Raw genomic sequence first — 18,316 nt, forward strand, 5'->3', positions numbered from 1 at the left:
TTATGGAAACAATTTAAAACCCCAAAGGGTGTTTGTATAATTTTAAAAACCTCATAGGATGTTTTTTTTCCGAAGGATGAATTTCATTCTAAAAACTCACTTAAAAGAGGATGGCACAGATACAACAAAACAAAACAACTCATTAAGGAAGCTCAAAAGTGATATTCTTAACGCCTTTACTACTGAAATGTTGTGCAAAGGAAAAGGCTCCTTTCGAAGCAAGAAAAAGCTTACACGAAATTGGCTTCTTTATCTCTTTTATTTAAGTCAGAAAAGACGGAAATATATTCTCATTCTATCTCTCTCATCACGTATACAACTAACTTTTTTCCATGTAAGATAATTCATTAGATCAGATGGGCTTTAAATGAGACAATAAACCCAACAAGCAAACCCACCACACTCAATCCAAAGCAAAATAATATTTGCGGCTTCAACAGATTCAAATTATTTAAATCAAGTAACTTGGACTTTGCTCAATTGGGCCTGGATTGGAGAAGATGATCCAACTGATTGCGCTCGGGACTCCCTCACAGCCCAAAAAAAAATGTAACCTTACGGTGCTGTCGACCACAGCAGATTGCAGCTATTTCGTATATATTCGCTCACTCAAAACCCTAGGCCCTCTGTGCCTCTCCCTCCCTCAACTCCTCAGCAGCGCCATACTGCTCTTCGTTTCAATCAGGTTCGAAACCCTAATCTCTGATCCTCCTCTGTTTTCAAAACACCATGCTTTTTGGCCTAATATCTACAAGAACTGCTATCTATATTATTGTTTGTGTATAATTTTAGTAAATTCATGATTTTGTTGTGGTTTGAGTGACAGAAACAATGGCTGTCCCTTTGCTGAAGAAGCAAATTGTGAAGAAGCGTACCAAGCACTTCAAGAGGCCCCAAAGTGACAGGAAGATATGCGTCAAGGTATGAATCTCTGGGTCATTTCATTTCTGTTCCTTTTTTTAAAAAAGTAATTGAATCGTATGGATTGTTTGAAATTTCAATTTTAGTGTAAGAAGTATTATCAATTGTTCTGCTTGATGTAACTTATAATGGGGTCTTTCAGTACGATTTACAATGTCTTAAGCAATTAGGTTTTGGGATAATTTAATTTTTCCAATGCTTGCATATTTTGTGGTATTTGCAAGGCAATGAAGATAATTTTAGTTAACAGATTTGTATTTGCTTGTAATGATTAGGGTCCATAAAATTTGGTTAAGCATTGAGTGAGTAGGTGTTTCGAATTGTTTTGCTGTTTCAAATATAGTAGTAGCAAGTGTATTCTTCACAGATGTGGAGAGTTGCATATGTTTATTGGCGTTACACGAAGGCGGATTTATCCATTATTTTTTTATTTGTCTGTTTGGCTAAGAGTGTGATTAGAATATGAGAACGATTTTAAAAATGACTTGCAGCGAGGTGATGAATCTCATTGTTCATTATTTTGCTGCTTAGCAAGGAGATTCTTGCCCTGGTTTTATATTTGGAATGGTGTATATGTTTAGGAGTTGCGAAAAGTCGAATTTATCCATTATTTTGTTTTGATCTATTTGTCTAAGAGTGTAATTAGAATATGATAACGATTTAACAAATGACTTCTGGTGAGGTGATGAATCTCATTGTGCATCATTTTCTTGCAATGAGATTGTTGCTCTGGCTCTATATTTTGGATAGATAATTTGGCCTGCTAGAGTTCAAGTCTGGATAGTAGATGCTTTCTGGGTGATCAAGTATTGTAATTCTCATCTTATTTGATGATGAATGTTGCTTGTTTTGTTTGGTCTCAGAAATCCTGACTTCTTTGTGCTTCCATGCATCCTGGGGCCCTAATATGAAATTCCTGTGGTTGGATCTTATTTATGGCAGGAAAGCTGGAGAAGGCCCAAGGGTATTGATTCACGTGTCAGGCGAAAGTTTAAGGGATGTGCCTTGATGCCCAACATTGGCTATGGTTCAGACAAGAAGACTCGCCACTTTCTCCCTAATAAGTTCAAGAAATTCGTTGTGCACAATGTCAAAGAGGTTGAAATCCTAATGATGCACAACAGGTATGCAACAGTTCCTTTAAAATATTTTTCACAATCTTCAGAGAAGTCTTTTCTGCTTTAGAGTTTTCTTAACCCTTGTTTCTCTAATGTAACTGCAGGACTTACTGTGCTGAGATTGCACACAATATTTCCACCAAGAAGAGAAAGGAGATCGTCGAGCGTGCAGCGCAGTTGGATGTTGTTGTTACCAACAAACTTGCCAGGCTGCGCAGCCAGGAGGATGAGTGAGCTTTGGAGCTATTATGGTTTATTTTGCTTCGTGTGTTTCCTACTATGTTAGTTTTCAGCATTTTGGAAGAAATCTTATGCAGGATTTTGATTTTGTTTTCAATTCAGTACCATTGGATCTAGACTATGTTACTAATCTAGCTATGTTGAATGACATGAAGTTCTGTCCACTCGTGTTTGGTTTTACCATATTTCTTTGCCCCTTCCGACCATATTTCCTTTTTCATTCTGTAGGAATCTTGTTCAGCCTAGAAATAACTAAAATTTACATTCGTAACTTGTGATTTGAGTTTCATATGCGACACACAGAAAGAATACTTGACTGAAGAATGAGCAGCTTTCATTTTATGAAACAAATAAATTCCTGCTTTTACAATGAGATTTTCATTTCGAATGTGTTGAATACGTTTTTCTTTGTTTCACTTTTTTTATTTGCTTTTGTATAGTTCCCGTTGCCACTGTTTTTATATCAACATTTTGCCCAACTAGATCCAAAGTGCAATTAGTATTTCTGTTTTCCTTTTTCAATAGGGCAGTCCCAAGCCATGAGATACATTTGTGGATTTAAACAAGTTCAACTCATTAAACAATGAAAGTCAGACGCATAACAATTCTTGAATAGTGAAATGGGGAAATCACTAGAAGAAATTTCTTGAAATGTCTGATCAATCACTGCTATAAGATGGAGCCTAAGAAAAAGATTTCCAGGAAACTAAGTGCAGATCCTAATCTTGCATACCCTAAATGATGGGCCTGCCTCACAATATGCCTTCTGATTTCTTAGAGCATCTCCAACATTTCTTCAAGCAAGAGACATCGTTCATCCTTTAACTCAGGTGCTGAAGTTCTAAAATAGTTAAAAGCTTTCTCAAATAATCTTCGAACACGCTGAACACATTGCTTCGTTTGTTCACGAAGATAATCCTGATCCTGGTCTTCTGAACACATTGCTTCCGCTGTAGCAGATGCCTCAAATTTCGCATAACTGATCCACACCTTTAGGTGCTTTGTTCGGTCTAGGAGTCTCTCGTAAAGTTCTCTAGCTCTCTCAAATTCACCCTCTGATAGTTCAAAGTCAATGTATGCCTTCCACAACAATTCAGGCATGTCAAGTTCTGGTTGGGCGATGGCAAGTTCAAAAACTGTCCTAGCCCGTTCTGTCTCACACAAAGATTTCTCTAACTCTGCATACTTGGTCCACGCATAGCAATTTTCTGGGAACCAATGCAGATACTTTTCATACAATTTCCGACATCGATAGAAATTCCCAAGGTTCAGCTCAATCTCAATATACTTCTTAAATATCTTATCTTTAGGTGACTTGCCTATTGCAGTACCAAGGATCTTGCGTGCACCCTCGAGATTCAGCTGTCGTATCTCAAACCGGCAGCGAGAAGCCATATTTTTGCAAATGAAAACTTCTTGTGAGGAATCAGTTGAAGGCATTCCCTATACACATCTCGTGCACGTTCCGTGTCTCCAGCATCAAGCTCCTCATATAGTGCATAATTGATCCACAAGTAAATGTAGCGCTGCCAATACCGCTTCTCCGGCACAGGAGGAACATTAGCAATAGCTCTCTCATAAACCTCTCTAATTCTGTACTTATTTCCTGCGGGAATCGTAATTAAGAGGATTCTTCCTAACCTCATCTTCATATTGAAATCTCCTCTTTCCCACAATCGCATCCTCAATGCCTTGTCTATCTCCATATTGCTTCTCCAAACCCACAAACTTTTTATACAAATCCTCAACCCTTCGTTTGGGTATATGATCAAGTGCAAATTTATAAATACGCCTTGCTCCATCAGTTTCTTTGCACCGCTCCTCAAATTCAACGAAAGCCACAAATAACTGCTCGGCCTCCTCATCATCGCCCATGATCTCCACTGCTCTCTCATATACATTTCTTGCCCTCGCTACCTCACCATTCTTCATCTCAAACTTGGCATACCGAATCCAAGCACCAACTTTTGGATGACATTGCACGAAACGCTCGAAAATCGCTCTAGCACGCTCGACCTCATTATAGTGAAGCTCAAACTTGATGAAGGAGAGCCAGCCTTGCTGGTCCGGCATCCAATTCATCCACCTCTCGTATATCTGCCGAGCACCAGCCACATTCCCTATAATCTCTTCCATGTGAATATACTTGTACCAAATCTTATCAACTCTAGGCAAGAGCGTGACGGCACGGTCCCACACGTTCCTTGCATGGTGGATGAACTTGTTCTTCATCTCCGCCTCATCATAGTTGCGCCACAGGGTAGGGTTCCGGTGATCGACCTCAAGGGAACGCTCCCAAACAGAGCGAGCACGTTCAAAGTCCTTATGGGACTCCTCCCACTGCGCATACTTGATCCAGTCTCTGACATTCCCCCTCACGCGCCGGATTTGGTCTTCTAATTCCTTGCGCTTTCGGAGGCGGTAATCTGCGAGCTCGGTGGGATCAGTGCTCTTCTGCTTGGGAGGTCGGATTTCAACCTCCTGGCGCTCACGTGCCTCACGGAGGATTTGCTCTGCGGTAATTTGAACAGGGGCTGGGGTTTTGTTCTTAACCCTAGTGGGTCGTGGTAGCATGACGTCAGCATCCTTTCGGGTTAAGAACCCTAGGGTTGGGTCTGCGTCCTTGAAGGAAGCCATGGCTGGGGTTTACTCGCCTGGAAAATCTAAAACTTGACAATGTTTTGCAAATGTCCGTATGCATTCATCAATAGCAGGTGAATATATCTATTTAGGAAAATGCTAAGCTTACCACATTTTGTACCACCTCTCTAATAGAGGTGGAGCCCACCAATACAATGGAGCTCCACCTCTATTAGAGAGGTGATAGACAATGTGATATAAACATATAGTAAGCCTAACATTACCCGTATATAGAGAACAGTACCCTTCTCCCTATGCCTTAAGAAAATTGCGGTCACTGCTATGCTCTAAGGAAATTGGTCGCTCCTTATGTTCTAAGGAAATTGACTCCAAAATAACTAATCCAGCAAGAATAAGGAAACGTATTTAGAAAGGAATATTAAATTCAAGGTTTCCCAAGGGAATTCTTCTTTTTGATCTGTTTTCCCCAAGCTAACAGGAAATATACACTTCTTTATTTTGGCCAACTAGAATTAGTTGTCCACCATGTAAGACCAAATTGGCAAATAGTAGGTGTGTGTGAGAGAAGTCTCCCTCCTATTTTAGTTTAGACTGTCACATGTTTTCAAAATTAAAGAACAGCATAGACAAAGGCATATGGGTAATTTTGTATTTATGTGGTTAATGTGTACAAATAACTTTAGTTTGTGAAGGGAGAACAGAGAAGAATTTTCATCGGGTGTGAAAGCGAAGAGACGAAGATGTCAACAAAATACAGGTAGATGTTTTATGTCACAGTTTCCTTTAATTACCTTTTTTCGTGGGAAGCAAGTCATTATCCATCATCCTCTATACTCAGAATTCCATTCATAAGCCTTTTTCTTCTTAATCTGAATTTAATAAGGGCTACTTTAGTCAAACAAGGATTTATGAGCTAGTGGGACAAAAATAATTACTGTTTGTCTGGTCGACAATCAAAGACTGATAGAGAGATAGGAGAAAAAAACTCTTTCTTCAGATTTATTTTCTTCTAATCTAACACTCTCCAACTTAGCTTAATTTGCCCAATTTATTACAATCCCTCTCAAAACAACAATATATGGGATCGTTGAGTACGGCGGATTATTATGAACTGGACTAAATTCTAAGACTGTCTTGGATTAGTTTGGATCGACCTAAGCTGAATTAAGTACTGAGTTACGTTTGGTGCTGCATCGAACTAAGGAGCTGAATTATAAAAATAATGAAGACCTATGTTTGGTGTTGTATCGGACTAAAAAATAATTATTTGATTAACTTCTCTCTCTTTTTCTGTTTTCGCTTTTTTTTTTTCTAGCGTTTTCTTCTTATTTTTTGAAACAAATAAATTCCTGCTTTTACAATGAGATTTTCATTTTGAATGTGTTGAATTGAACGTCCACGTTTTTCTTTGTTTCGCTTTTTTATTTGCTTCTATATAATTCCCGTTGTTACTATTTTTATATCAACATTTTGCGGTCTTTTTGATCTGTTTTCCCCAAGCCAACTAGAATTAGTAGTCCGCCAAGTAAGACCAAATAGGCAAATACTATGAAGACCAAATAAATACTATGAATCCGGCCAAAAGTCAAAGCTTGGACAGTTGACTTTAGTATTTTTTTTTTTACCCATTAATAATTTTCTTTTTATGTGTTATTTTCACACGTATTTTGAGAAAAACAAAACTCAACAAATATAAAGAAAATGACATCGACTTGTGGATTAGTGGTTTCATTATGTTCGAACTCCCATAACATCTTAGTAGTGTATATGTGTGTGAGAAGTCTCCCATCATATTTGAACTCCCATGACACCTTCGTAATGTGTGTGTGAGAAGAGTCTCCCTCCCCTTCTAGTTTAGATTATTGCATGTTTTCAAAATTAAAGAAGAGCATATACAAAGGTTTATGGGTAATTTTGTATTTATGTGGTTAATGTGTACAAATAACTTAAGTTGTGAAGGGAGAACAGAGAAGAATTTTCAATGGGTGTGAAAGCGAAGAGAAGAAGATGTCAACAAAATACAGATAGATGTTTTATGTCGCAATTTACTTGGCGTTCCTTCATGGGAAGCAAGTCATTATCCATCATCCTCTATGCTCAGAATTCAAATCATAAGCCTTTTCTTCTTAATCTGAATTTAATAAGGGCTACTTTAGTCAAACAGGGATTCATGAGCTAGTGGGACAAAAATCATTACCGTTTGTCTGGTCGACAAGCAAAGACTGATAGATACTAAAAAAAAAAACCCTCTCCATCTTAGCTTAATTCACCCAATTTATTACAATCCCTCTCAAAACAACAAAATATATATAATATTGAGGAAGACGCGATTTAAACACAGAATCTCAAATGCAAATGCAACTGCTCGTAACATTCTTGTTTATAAAAAAGAAGCACAAGTTTTCTAATCTACCTACCGATGCAAGCTTATATTATTTTGCCTACATGTTCCTTGTGAAAACCAAAATGAAAAAGACGAATGTCCACATCTAACCCATTGTCCGTCGTGAGGTCCACAGTCTTTGTCTTGCAAGCTTATAACTCGATGAACTGGATCTTGTGGCCAAGAACAAAAATATGTGAATTCGGCCGAAAGGAGGGTCCAAAACCATAAATGGATGCCCCCTTTGCAGGTGAAGGTGTTTGATATTAATTTTGAGCGGCTAGGATTGGCGGAAAATACACGTGTAAAGCTGGTGTGGTCTTGTTACAAAAGGCTATAGATAAGTATTACAACCAATTTTATGTATTTATTTCTAGGTGTAAATATTGCAATTATTAGCAATGGGTAGTCATTGTAAGCTCAAATTAGATGCACATGCATTTCATGCATTATTGCATGGAAGCCAAGGCAGCTACGAAAGTTTGATGATAAAATCAAGTTCTTTTTTAGGGTTGATTTCGTGACACGCTGATTCAAAGAGTACTACTTGTCTCAGTTAAAACCTGATGACCTAATTGTATTATTAAACCAACAAGTTAAGCTAACGAGATCTAGGACATTAGAAAAAATTTTGATTTGCAGATAAGAGGTATCATGTTCGAATTCTCACAACATTATAGTGTGTGTATGTGAAATCTTTATCCTCTCTTCTTTAGACTATTATTTATACTAAAAAAAATCTCAACAAATTAAAGAAACCGGCATTTAAGGTTAACAAATGATCAAGTATAAAACCATAATTAATAACCGAAATCTGAATATTCGGTTATCCTTTTCTTTTATGCCATCCACTTTACTCGGTATTGAATGAGCGGCCGACTCCATTTGTTGAACTCCAAAGTCATACTATGGTAGTTCAAGGACCATCCTTGGAATTGTCAATCAAGAAATGTGAATTTAATAGCACGTGCCCCGTGCTCGAAATTTCCTCTCTGTTTCTGGTGAAGCTTCATATTCAATATTTAATGTTGGTTTTAGATCGGCAAGTTTGGAGGGGTGCAAGTGTATGTTGAGATAAATTGTTTTAGCAAACTATTCATATAATCAAATTTTGCAAACATATCAGATTGTGATTTGCATATAAAATTTTGCAAATATATCAGATTGTGATTTGCGTGCAAAGAGAAACGCTTTTGCCCAATATAATAAAAAAATAACTCAAAATTATTACAGTTAATTAAGGTTTAAATAACATAAACAAGCTAATGATGCCCCTCAATTACAAAAAAAAAAAAAATTAGTTAGAAAACCAAAAATGCATTTTCTTGGGTGGGGTTGTGATTCAATCCCTCCACCCATTCTCTTCTATTTACATTTTGCTTCTCATTATTATTCTTATTCTCATCATTCTCATTCCCTTTATTCGCCCCACCATCTGCACCTCCGAATATTCCTTGCACAACCGTCTCCATGTCAATATTTTTGTTAATTCCATCCGTACCGTCAGTCGCAATTTCGGGAATGTACGGCGGCCTCGAGACTCGCAAAATCAAATCCCACTCGACCCCTCTAAAGTAATCGTGGCCCTTGATTTCACCCGGCCCGATTCTCTGTTTCGGATCCTTCTCCAGCAACTTCGAAATCAAGTCCCTCAACGCCGTCGTTTCACCTGTCAGCTCAGGTTCCTTCGTAAGTATCCGATAAAACGTCTCTTTTCTATTGGACCCCCTAAACGGCGTCGCACCGTATAACATCTCATAAAGAAGCACCCCAAGGGACCACCAATCGACGCCGAAATCGTGGCCGCTGCCAGAAACGATTTCGGGAGCCACGTACTCCTCCGTTCCGACGAACGAGTTCGACTTCTCAGAGGAGTCCGAACCGGGTTTGCCCGAGTTTAAACTGCTTTCGGCGGGCGAGACAGAGTCGTCCGGCGAAATCCCCTTGTTGCAGAACCGTTGGAATAGGGAGCATCGCTTCTTCTGGACCGCGCTGGATTCAGCTGTGGAGTTTGAACTGATCCGAACCGATTGAGCATTCTTCATCGGCGAGAGCTTGGTGGAGAGATCGAAATCGACGAGCATAATGTGGCCGTTTTCTTGGATCATAATGTTCTCCGGCTTCAAATCTCTGTAAACCACTCCCAATCCATGCAAATACTCCAACACCAGAACCAATTCCGCCGCGTAAAATCTATAATAAAAAAAACAACAAACAAAATTCAAATTGTCATTTCATTTTCCCGGGAATCAAACAGAATTTGACGTATAGATCTCTGAATTAGTTAAGTTACCTGATGACATCATCCGAGAACATCCGCTCGGTTTGTCGTTTTCTGAGGCAATTGAGATCGCGGCCGGGGCAGTAATCAATGGCGTAGCCGACGAGCTTCTCAGTGTCCAAAACGCCACGCAGTTTGGGGAGAAGCGGATGGTTGAAACGACGCAGCACTTGCTGCTCGAAGCAGACTCTTCGGTACTCGCTGCCGTCGCTCTTCGGCTCCTTGCTCCGCCTCTCGATCAAGTCTTTGGAAATCACCTTCAACGCCATGAACTCCGCCGCCTCCTCGTCCTCCACCAGAAACACCACGCCCTTGGCCCCGCGCCCCAGCGCCGAGATCACTCTGAGGCGCTGGAAATCCAAGCTGGGAGTCACGATGCCGTCGTTTTGGTCGTCCATTGTTTCAGGTTTTTCTGTTTCGTTGGCAGCTGTGCAGAGACCCCAATGTACAAATATATATATATATATAGAGAGAGAGAGAGAGAGAGAGAGAGAGAGAGAAAGATAGGAATTTTAGGGAAGAAGGCAAGTCTTAGTGAGGAAGGGTTCAATTCAAAAGAGTGGGGCCCACGTATATATTTGCTTTTCTCCGTTGCATGGGGTTGTTGCTGGTGTGAGGTGCGGGCTTTAATGCCATGTGGTGGAGAGGTGCGCTGCGATGCGCACACGTAATCGTTATGGAGGGGGGTTATGATGACGTGGAAAGGATCGGACGGTGGTTGCCGTTTCGAGCGCACGCTTTTTCCCTGTATGTTGTTGGGGATGACGTAAGCGGCATATATATTTTTTTATGGGTTCGGCGGAGGCTTCCTTTTATTATTTTGGTTTGTTTAATCTGGAGAACGAGAAAATGGGAAAGGTTTCTTTCTCCTGTTCTAGAAGGCGTGCGGTGCAGGGAATGTTTTTGGTTTCAAACCAGAACTTTGGTTATATGGTCAGCAACAGCATCATTTACTCATTGTCAAATTTTGTTGCAGTGTAGTTGGAAACTTGGAGGTGTGCTCACTCCCAAATAAATATTTTCTATTTTTCAAATTGTCGTGATTTAATTTAATTTATAAATAAAAGAATTCGAACTTGAGTGTGACAAGATGGACCACGGACTTTTTCAGAGTTAAAAGGAATTTTATTTCTTACGGACTTATCATATTTGGGGACCGTGTCTTGTTGGATTTGACATTTCATCTTCTAGGCCCAAGTTTTTTTGTTTGACTATTGTCTTTGGGGCCTTTTTAGGCTTACCCAAAATAATACTATGGACACCCAAGAGTCTTTCTTGGATATTTTTACCTTTTTATATATTTGTTTTTCTTATAATTTAGTAAAATCATACGTTCAGTTCGTTTTAATTAAATAAACCATGTGAAAAATTGCTAAATTCTAATACAAATAAATAAATTGGTGAAAAATGCCTAGAGAATACTCTTTTGAGTACCTTTTTTTTCTTTTTTCAGTTTCATTAAAGGAAAGAAACTCACTGGTGTTCGATTCTAGGTGCCATAAAGGGAGGGTTATCCATCACAACTGTCATAAATGTCAAACCTCCCAAATTTTTCAACAAATCGTTAAAATAAATAAATAAATTAAATGCTGATGTATATACTGAAGGCGAGGCAATTTTTATAATTATCTTATATTCTTTTAATTTAATAAAGAAAATAAATTATATATTCATAGCTTACTGATTGGCCCATTTGGGAGCAAAAATCCGACCATAGTTATGGCACAGGATAAGCAAACACACCTGACCCTCTTAATTTTGCTAAAATATTTATTTTTAAAAAAGCAAAACAAAAACCAGCTCTGGTGATTTGGTTCTCTGTCTTCCTAGTTTTCCACGACGTTTGAGAGGAATCGGAAAACATGGCAACAGCCATACTTGTTATCGAAACCTCTGTTCTTGCTTGAAAATGGAGGCTCGCAGGCTTTCCATTCTCTGTTCCCATATACGCCCCGGTCCGACTCCGGCTCCGGCCCGACTAGTTCCCGTTCCCGGCTCCAGTTGCGACTCTGGTTTCAGTGACAAGCAGCAACCCGGTGATTCCAACAAGGGGAATCTCGAAGACAACTGCGTTTTCTGCAAAATCATCCGCGGTGAAGCACCGGCTTTCAAGGTAGATACAAATTGAGAAAGTAAAGGCTCGACGATTTTTTTTTAAAATTCGTTGCATTTCCCATTATATTGAAGCTGCAAAATTTCGATTATATTGAAGATGAAAACTTTCATAGCAGTGTAAGACCACAGCACTGATTTTTGAGTTGTTGAGTGTGGATTGTGTAATGGGTTTTATTTTATAAGTATCTCTGTTTGTTCAAAATCTGTTTTTTGTTTTGGAAATGTTTCTAGTTGGTTTTTTATGTGAAGTTGTTGCCTTTTTGGGTTTTTATAATACTGAAGCAATCTTCATAATCACATTTTTGTTTTGCCATGTCTGTTCAATTACTTCTGATTGTTCCATGTTTTGATTCTCTGCGGAATTTGTTTTTCGTGCAGCTTTATGAGGATGATATTTGCTTGTGTATATTGGATATAAATCCCCTGAGTCGTGGGTAAGGTATCATTAATCCAAGAAACAATTGTTCTTTTCTTTACTGCTATCCCTTGTTTTTCTTTGCCTTTGAGTTTTTATGGTAATTTCATTACTTGTCAGGATAAACTTCCACATATGTTCACAAAGCAGCTTCTTTCACTGCATCGAAACTGTGTTTATTATAGTTTGTCAGCTTTATGAATCATACTTGATTCAACTGTGTTGCCTGAAAAGGGCATGTTGTCTTAGTTATGGGATACGATTTATTGCATCACATGACTACCAGACCATACTTTATGATTTGTAAATTTGTGAAGTCTGCATGATGTGCTTCAGATTGACTTTAGTTCTGTATTGTAGACTTGCAAGTGTTGTGGCAATTTTGTCTGCATTTCTTTAACGCTGGATAATAGAAAGACTCGGTACACCTCCATCATCTTTACATGACAGTTTTTTGTTTCCCATACTCAATTTCATACTTTTGTTCGCAGGCATTCTCTTATTATCCCAAAATCTCATTTTTGTTCGTTGAAAGCCACACCCCCAGATGTAAGTATATCCTATTGATACAATCAGTTTGCAATGGGTCTGTATGAATGTCATGAATCTGTTGCTAGATGTTATGAAATATGAGTATTGATTGCCTTCATATGTTATGCATTAGATGATATTGATGAGAAGAATTTCTTGATATGCATATGGCAGCATAGAGTTTGTTTACATGTATGCATAAAAGATAGAAGGGTATTGTCCGTCATTAGGGTTATAAGCATAAGGTTGATGAGCACATTGACTATATTAATGATAGGTAACAGGTCGGACTGTAATTTTCTCTACACATCTCAAATAGGTTGTTTGGATACTTTGTAGTGTCCAATGCATGTGTTTCTGTATTTTCATGGGACATTATAATGTTGCATGAGTTCAAATGAACTTGCTCTGCAGGTGGTAGCTGCAATGTGTTCAAAAGTGCCCTTTATCAGCAGTGCAATCATGAAAGCCACTGATTCTGGTATGTGTTCAAAGTCATTTTATGTTGGCACCATATTTTACTTTCTTTTTGTTTCTAGGTTTACTGTCTTGCTATATAGCAATTAGGGTGTGCTGGAGTGTTCCTTAATGTTTCGAAGATATTTTCAGTGACATCCTTGATTGAAATTGCATTTTCAAGCATACCTAGCTAAGCTTGACTGCTACAAAAAATAAACATGGGAAGTTCTGATTATGCAGATTCATTCAACTTGTTAGTTAACAATGGTATAGCTGCAGGCCAAGTTATATTTCATGTGAGTCCTTATGCTTTTCTTTTTGAATTCCGATTTGATTAAATTAACAGCAGCGTACAAGAGAACTGATATATCTGCTGACAGCAATCAAAATTCCATAAATCTCATTGCAACTGAACAATATTAGCTTGTTAATTGACATTAGAATTTTACCCTTTTATGCAGCTATTTCATTATTTACCTTGAGCAATATGATAAGCTGTTGCTAATTTTACTATGTAACATGGGGTACTTTCAGACTCACATACACATAATTCCGCGCAAGGCACTTGATTGCTTATGGGCTTCTGAGGTATGTATCAGTCGCATTTTATGTCTCCTTATTATGTAAAACTGGACATTCTTGAGGATATAAGTTTGATATTTGCTGAGTTTGCTTATTGTCTTGAGGATATATTATCTTGCAGAGTTTGCAGAGGCGGCCGCTGAACTTAGACCAGGAAGCCCCTCGACTTGTAGATCGAGTTCGAGAGCAATTATCATTACCCGACGACTCTGAAGATAGCAAGGGTCAAGGATCTAGTCTTACCAGAAACTAGAGGCATATTTCATCCGATTCCGTCGTCGTAATTTACAGTGTACAATTCTGTAAAATATCCATATTTTAATTCTTTCAAATGTTTAGCATGACTTGCAGAACTTTCTTTGTTTCATATATATACCACTGGTTTACAGTGACACCCCCATCTATATATGATATGTTGCATAGTTTTTGAAGTTCTGGGCCCAAAACCTCATGACCATGAGAAGTTTCTGTGATCACTCATTTCATCATATATTCCAACAGATGTTTGTGCATTGGATACCAAACACATAAGCAAGACGTTAAAAACCCAAAAGGTGAGGCACTGCTTTTGGTTTTCCAAAATTTGGGGATTAGAGAAACATTAACTTTGATTAGAATTTCCCATTGACCAATTTGATAATGCAAATGGATCATAAAAGAGTTAAGGCATTGGCCAGTCAGACCAACCCAGATCTTTGTTTATTTATTTATTTATTATCAAAGGGCCGTTTCGGATATCTGAAAAGTTGGACCAATGAGAGCTACTCTTGAAAAGCTTTGGGATTTTAGAGAAAGAAATTAGAAAGACAAATCTGCCAAAGGGATGTAAAGTTAAGAGTGTATCCAATTCATATTTTTAATGACTTTTATAGAGTTTAAAAATTTGGAAGTATTCAATTTAGACTTTTAAAAAGTATTTAAAAGTCTAGTTGTATTCAATTGTGACTTTTAAAAAGCATTTAAAAGTTTGGTGGTATTTAAAAAGTTAATAACTTTTTAAAAGCTTATTAAATGAATGATTTTTTCATATTTTTAAGGCTAATTATTAAGAGTAAAAGTTTTGTCAATTTACTAGTGACTTTTATCAACTCTATCAAAGTATTTAAGAATTTGTCTATGAAAGACACTCACTTAAAAAAAATCTTAATAAATTTGAATTGGATAGCTTCTAGGTGAAGGGGAAGCAAAATAATAAAGGTGAAGTCTTTGGCTTTCTCAAACTCCCAATAACAAAAGAAGGAAACTACAAAGAAGAAACGTCTCTGACTCGCTTGAGGGTTTGACGTTGCCTCCCTTCTTCCATTTCGCGCTTTCGCCTTCTTTCGCTTTCGCCCGGAAAACTCTCGAACCCTCCATCCTCTTTCCCCGAAATTCAAAAACCGCTACTAAAACATAGAATTGCCCTCACCCACATTCACAGAAACACCAAAAGAAACGATTTTGGGTGAGACCCAGAAAGATAGAGAGAGAAATGGGGCCGAGTCAGGCATTTTCTACGGCGGAGAAACTCAGGAAAGCCGGCAACTCTTACTTCAAGAAAGGGCGCTTCAATGCCGCCATCGAGGCATATACTGAGGTATTTTGTTCTTCAATTCGCTTCTCTATGTGCTCTGTATATATCAGAAATGGTTATTGGGTCCTTATAATTGATGATTTCTTGTTTGTTGTTGATGGGTTTCAAGGCGATAACTCTGTGCCCTGATATTCCTGTTTATTATACGAATCGCGCCCTTTGCCATCTGAAGCGTAAGTATGTATGATCATCGGCTCGTTCTCTGTATTTTCAATTATGAAAAAAATGACATCTTGTCATCGAATTCTTGTACTTCTTTTAATGTTGTAAGTAATGCAGTGATTGGACGAGAGTGGAAGAAGATTCTCGGAAAGCTATTCAGCTTGAACAAAACTCAGTTAAGGTAAATTCTTATGCTTTGGCTTTGGTATTTTTTAAAATAAAATAAAAAATTTGCCCATTCTTGTCTTATTTGTTGTCTGTTGCCCAAGAATAAAGCATGTTTGGAGGAGTGAGATTTGGTACATTGCTACCCTTTTTGTATCTAATCAAGTATCTAATAATTGCCTTGGTGCTGCAGAAACTTGCATTAATTGTTGAACTGTGATGAATTGAACGTTAACATTCTAATGAATCTTTGTCCTGAATTTCTTTTTCAAACATGCTATCACTTTATGAGTTAAATGCTTTTAATACAATTTGAGCATATTCAGGTGGTTAAAGGAGTGTTAATAAGAGTTCCACCTACATAGTGGCACGAAAGCATGGATTCCTTTATATGCTTTGTGTTCCTGACTTTCCTGGTTGAGAGTCTACACTTTTACCTAATGTCTTCTTCTTTAATGGAAACTTTTCCTTCTTCTCGTGGATCATAATGGTTTCATGTAGTTCATTGAAAATTTGTTGCATGACAGGCTCATTATATGTTGGGGCTTGCATTACTACAGAAGCAAGAGTATGCTGATGGAGTTAAGGAATTGGAAAGGGTAAGAAGTGGTTTCTGTATAGCGTACTTTGTATTATAAGCATCGAGCAAATTTCTCTTAGTTGTTTGCGTCTTTTCAGTTGATTATGTTAGAGGGAAAATTCTGTTGTAGTTTTGTTTCAACTTCCTTGTACAGGCTTTGGATCTTGGGAGGGGTGCCAATCCGAAGGGTTATATGGTAGAGGAGATCTGGCAGGAGCTTGCAAAAGCAAAGTACATGGAGTGGGAGGATTTATCAAGCAAACGTTCATGGGAATTGCAAAACTTGAAGTATGTCTCCTTCAGGCCTATGATGTCTGAAAAGGTTTTCAAAACTGAATAATTATTTGATGTTCATTTTTCTGGTTGCTGCTTCATAAAACTTGTTTCATGTCTCAGAGAAGCTTGTGAGAATGCTCTCAAAGAGAAACATGACGCTTTTGAAATGGAAGGGTTTTTGGATGAAGCTGGTCCTACTCATATGAAACAGTTAGAGGCTTTAGGAAGAGCGTTTGAGAAAGCTGCAGAAGCTGACACACCAAGTGAGGTCAGTAGAGTACACGGTTTTATATCTTCCATTTCCCTTCGTGCTTTTTCTTTTAAGAAAAATCTCAATTATCATGTGACAATGTTAAAAAAAACTTCAGGTGCCGGATTACCTCTGTTGTAAAATCACTCTTGACATATTTCGTGATCCTGTGATTACTCCTAGTGGGGTTACATATGAGAGATCAGTGATCCTTAACCATCTTGAGAAGGTAATGTTTGGTTACATCTACTAATACACTCTTCTAATATGTATATATCTACATTAATCTCCAACTTTTTTGTTTGCAATCATCTAGGTGGGTAACTTCGATCCAATCACGCGTGAGCCACTTGATCAATCACAGTTAATATCAAACTTAGCCATAAAAGAAGCAGTCGAAGCATATTTGCAACAACATGGTTGGGCTTACAGAACAGAGTGAAGATTTTTTTTTTTTCTTCCGAACAAACTTAGAAGAGTTGAGATAGTGGTGCTAAAACATGTAATGAACTACAGTGGGAGAGTGCAGTATCCTCTTGGTATGCTTCTTGTGTCTGATCTTTTGTGCCCTCAATCAATGTTAGTCGCTGTTATTTATATTTGCAGTGTTTTTTATGTATGATGCTGTGCCCTCAATCATCATATTGCAGAAGGTCCTTATCCTTTTTGAAATTGTACAGAAACCAGTTAGATTATTGATTACTGAACCTTTGCATAGATGAGCGCCCCTCTGATTCAAATTTTGTGGTTCATTAATTTTTTTTTATTTTTCTTGGCTTCAAAAAGCGAGGGTATTAACACTAGGGTTCATGGTGCTTCTAGGGTTTGATCCCTCATTTTTTAATACTTTCCCTCGACCAAACTGTTGTAACCCTAGCCAATGGGGTCTCAGCTTTAGTGGTAAGAGTTGTTGGCATGTAGGCTAGTGGTTTATGGTTTGCTCCTTACGACACTGTGAGAATGTCCCCCTCCCCTTCCTAACTGTGGGAAAAAAAAAAAACTTCCAAGACTAGGAGGGGGGAGGAGAGCTTTGACTCAACACGAAAATCTGCCGAGTCATATTTTTTGTAAAAACAAATTTTTTTTCCTTTAATTTCCTTTTAATAGAAGATTAGGAATTTTTAATTGATTCAGTTATTGTATTTATTTTTAGTCCCTGTGGCGGAAATCTAGAAAAAGTACCTCACTATGTGTTTCATTACTCACATATGTTTGAGCAATCAAAATTAAAGGGGACAGGTCTGGGATTGGCTGTACCAGTACAGCTGAGGCACCACAGAATTTTCCCAGGTTGTGTGGAAGCTTCAAGATATTTTTTGTTGTTAAGATTTTAGATAGATAATTTCACCAGCAACCGTGTAAAACCACTCGAATTCTTGGGTTATTTTCAAGTTACCCTCCAATTTTTCAGTACTTTCAAGCTCCCTTCCTTGGTTCTTCATCTTCATGACCATTGAGCACCACAAACGAGAGACGCACCAGACCTATCACCTTAATAAACCGAGTCATTTGAGTGAGGGTGCAGCCATTGATGGAGGTTTCCCTTTGGGTCGTCCTCTTCCACTGTTGTGACTATCGGGGAAGAGAACAGCAGAGCACAGGTGGCTCTGATAGTCATGACAATGATGACGAGCCTGACGATAAGAGCTAGGCTTGTTCCGATG

General features: G+C 38.2%; 4 protein-coding genes and 1 pseudogene across 4 annotated transcripts; 3 read left to right on the top strand and 2 right to left on the bottom strand.

Annotated features, from left to right (window-relative positions):
• LOC18768433 (60S ribosomal protein L32-1) lies at positions 582-2,462 on the top strand. The gene is made up of 4 exons (XM_007201197.2): positions 582-685; positions 827-921; positions 1,864-2,045; positions 2,144-2,462. Exons 2-4 carry the CDS (start codon positions 832-834, stop codon positions 2,271-2,273), a joined length of 402 nt encoding a protein of 133 aa, XP_007201259.1. The 5' UTR covers positions 582-685; positions 827-831; the 3' UTR covers positions 2,274-2,462.
• LOC18767262 lies at positions 2,910-5,013 on the bottom strand (annotated as a pseudogene).
• Positions 8,435-10,006, bottom strand: LOC18768645 (serine/threonine-protein kinase OXI1). The gene is made up of 2 exons (XM_007199781.2): positions 9,557-10,006; positions 8,435-9,456 (listed from the first exon to the last, which is right to left on the bottom strand). The coding sequence occupies exons 1-2, from the start codon at positions 9,940-9,942 to the stop codon at positions 8,565-8,567; spliced, it is 1,278 nt and encodes a 425-aa protein (XP_007199843.1). The 5' UTR covers positions 9,943-10,006; the 3' UTR covers positions 8,435-8,564.
• On the top strand, positions 11,245-14,077 carry LOC18768704 (adenylylsulfatase HINT3). The gene is made up of 7 exons (XM_007200453.2): positions 11,245-11,657; positions 12,038-12,093; positions 12,566-12,623; positions 13,020-13,086; positions 13,305-13,360; positions 13,599-13,652; positions 13,768-14,077. The coding sequence occupies exons 1-7, from the start codon at positions 11,454-11,456 to the stop codon at positions 13,897-13,899; spliced, it is 627 nt and encodes a 208-aa protein (XP_007200515.1). The 5' UTR covers positions 11,245-11,453; the 3' UTR covers positions 13,900-14,077.
• Positions 14,812-17,379, top strand: LOC18768526 (E3 ubiquitin-protein ligase CHIP). The gene is made up of 8 exons (XM_007200507.2): positions 14,812-15,222; positions 15,329-15,396; positions 15,499-15,562; positions 16,074-16,145; positions 16,281-16,414; positions 16,523-16,670; positions 16,771-16,881; positions 16,969-17,379. The coding sequence occupies exons 1-8, from the start codon at positions 15,118-15,120 to the stop codon at positions 17,092-17,094; spliced, it is 828 nt and encodes a 275-aa protein (XP_007200569.1). The 5' UTR covers positions 14,812-15,117; the 3' UTR covers positions 17,095-17,379.

This window comes from Prunus persica, chromosome G8, assembly GCF_000346465.2.
Source record: "Prunus persica cultivar Lovell chromosome G8, Prunus_persica_NCBIv2, whole genome shotgun sequence".
NCBI lineage: Eukaryota > Viridiplantae > Streptophyta > Magnoliopsida > Rosales > Rosaceae > Prunus > Prunus persica.

Excerpts from the sequence above, each read along its gene's own strand:
- LOC18768433 (XM_007201197.2), top strand. The coding sequence starts at position 832 with ATGGCTGTCCCTTTGCTGAAGAAGCAAATTGTGAAGAAGCGTACCAAG. Across the intron at positions 922-1,863 it reads ACAGGAAGATATGCGTCAAG|GAAAGCTGGAGAAGGCCCAA; the intron begins GTATGAATCTCT and ends TATTTATGGCAG. Across the intron at positions 2,046-2,143 it reads ATCCTAATGATGCACAACAG|GACTTACTGTGCTGAGATTG; the intron begins GTATGCAACAGT and ends ATGTAACTGCAG.
- LOC18768645 (XM_007199781.2), bottom strand. The coding sequence starts at position 9,942 with ATGGACGACCAAAACGACGGCATCGTGACTCCCAGCTTGGATTTCCAG. Across the intron at positions 9,457-9,556 it reads TTCTCGGATGATGTCATCAG|ATTTTACGCGGCGGAATTGG; the intron begins GTAACTTAACTA and ends TTTTTATTATAG.
- LOC18768704 (XM_007200453.2), top strand. The coding sequence starts at position 11,454 with ATGGAGGCTCGCAGGCTTTCCATTCTCTGTTCCCATATACGCCCCGGT. Across the intron at positions 13,087-13,304 it reads CATGAAAGCCACTGATTCTG|ATTCATTCAACTTGTTAGTT; the intron begins GTATGTGTTCAA and ends CTGATTATGCAG. Across the intron at positions 13,653-13,767 it reads ATTGCTTATGGGCTTCTGAG|AGTTTGCAGAGGCGGCCGCT; the intron begins GTATGTATCAGT and ends ATTATCTTGCAG.
- LOC18768526 (XM_007200507.2), top strand. The coding sequence starts at position 15,118 with ATGGGGCCGAGTCAGGCATTTTCTACGGCGGAGAAACTCAGGAAAGCC. Across the intron at positions 15,397-15,498 it reads CTTTGCCATCTGAAGCGTAA|TGATTGGACGAGAGTGGAAG; the intron begins GTATGTATGATC and ends TAAGTAATGCAG. Across the intron at positions 16,146-16,280 it reads GAGTTAAGGAATTGGAAAGG|GCTTTGGATCTTGGGAGGGG; the intron begins GTAAGAAGTGGT and ends TTCCTTGTACAG.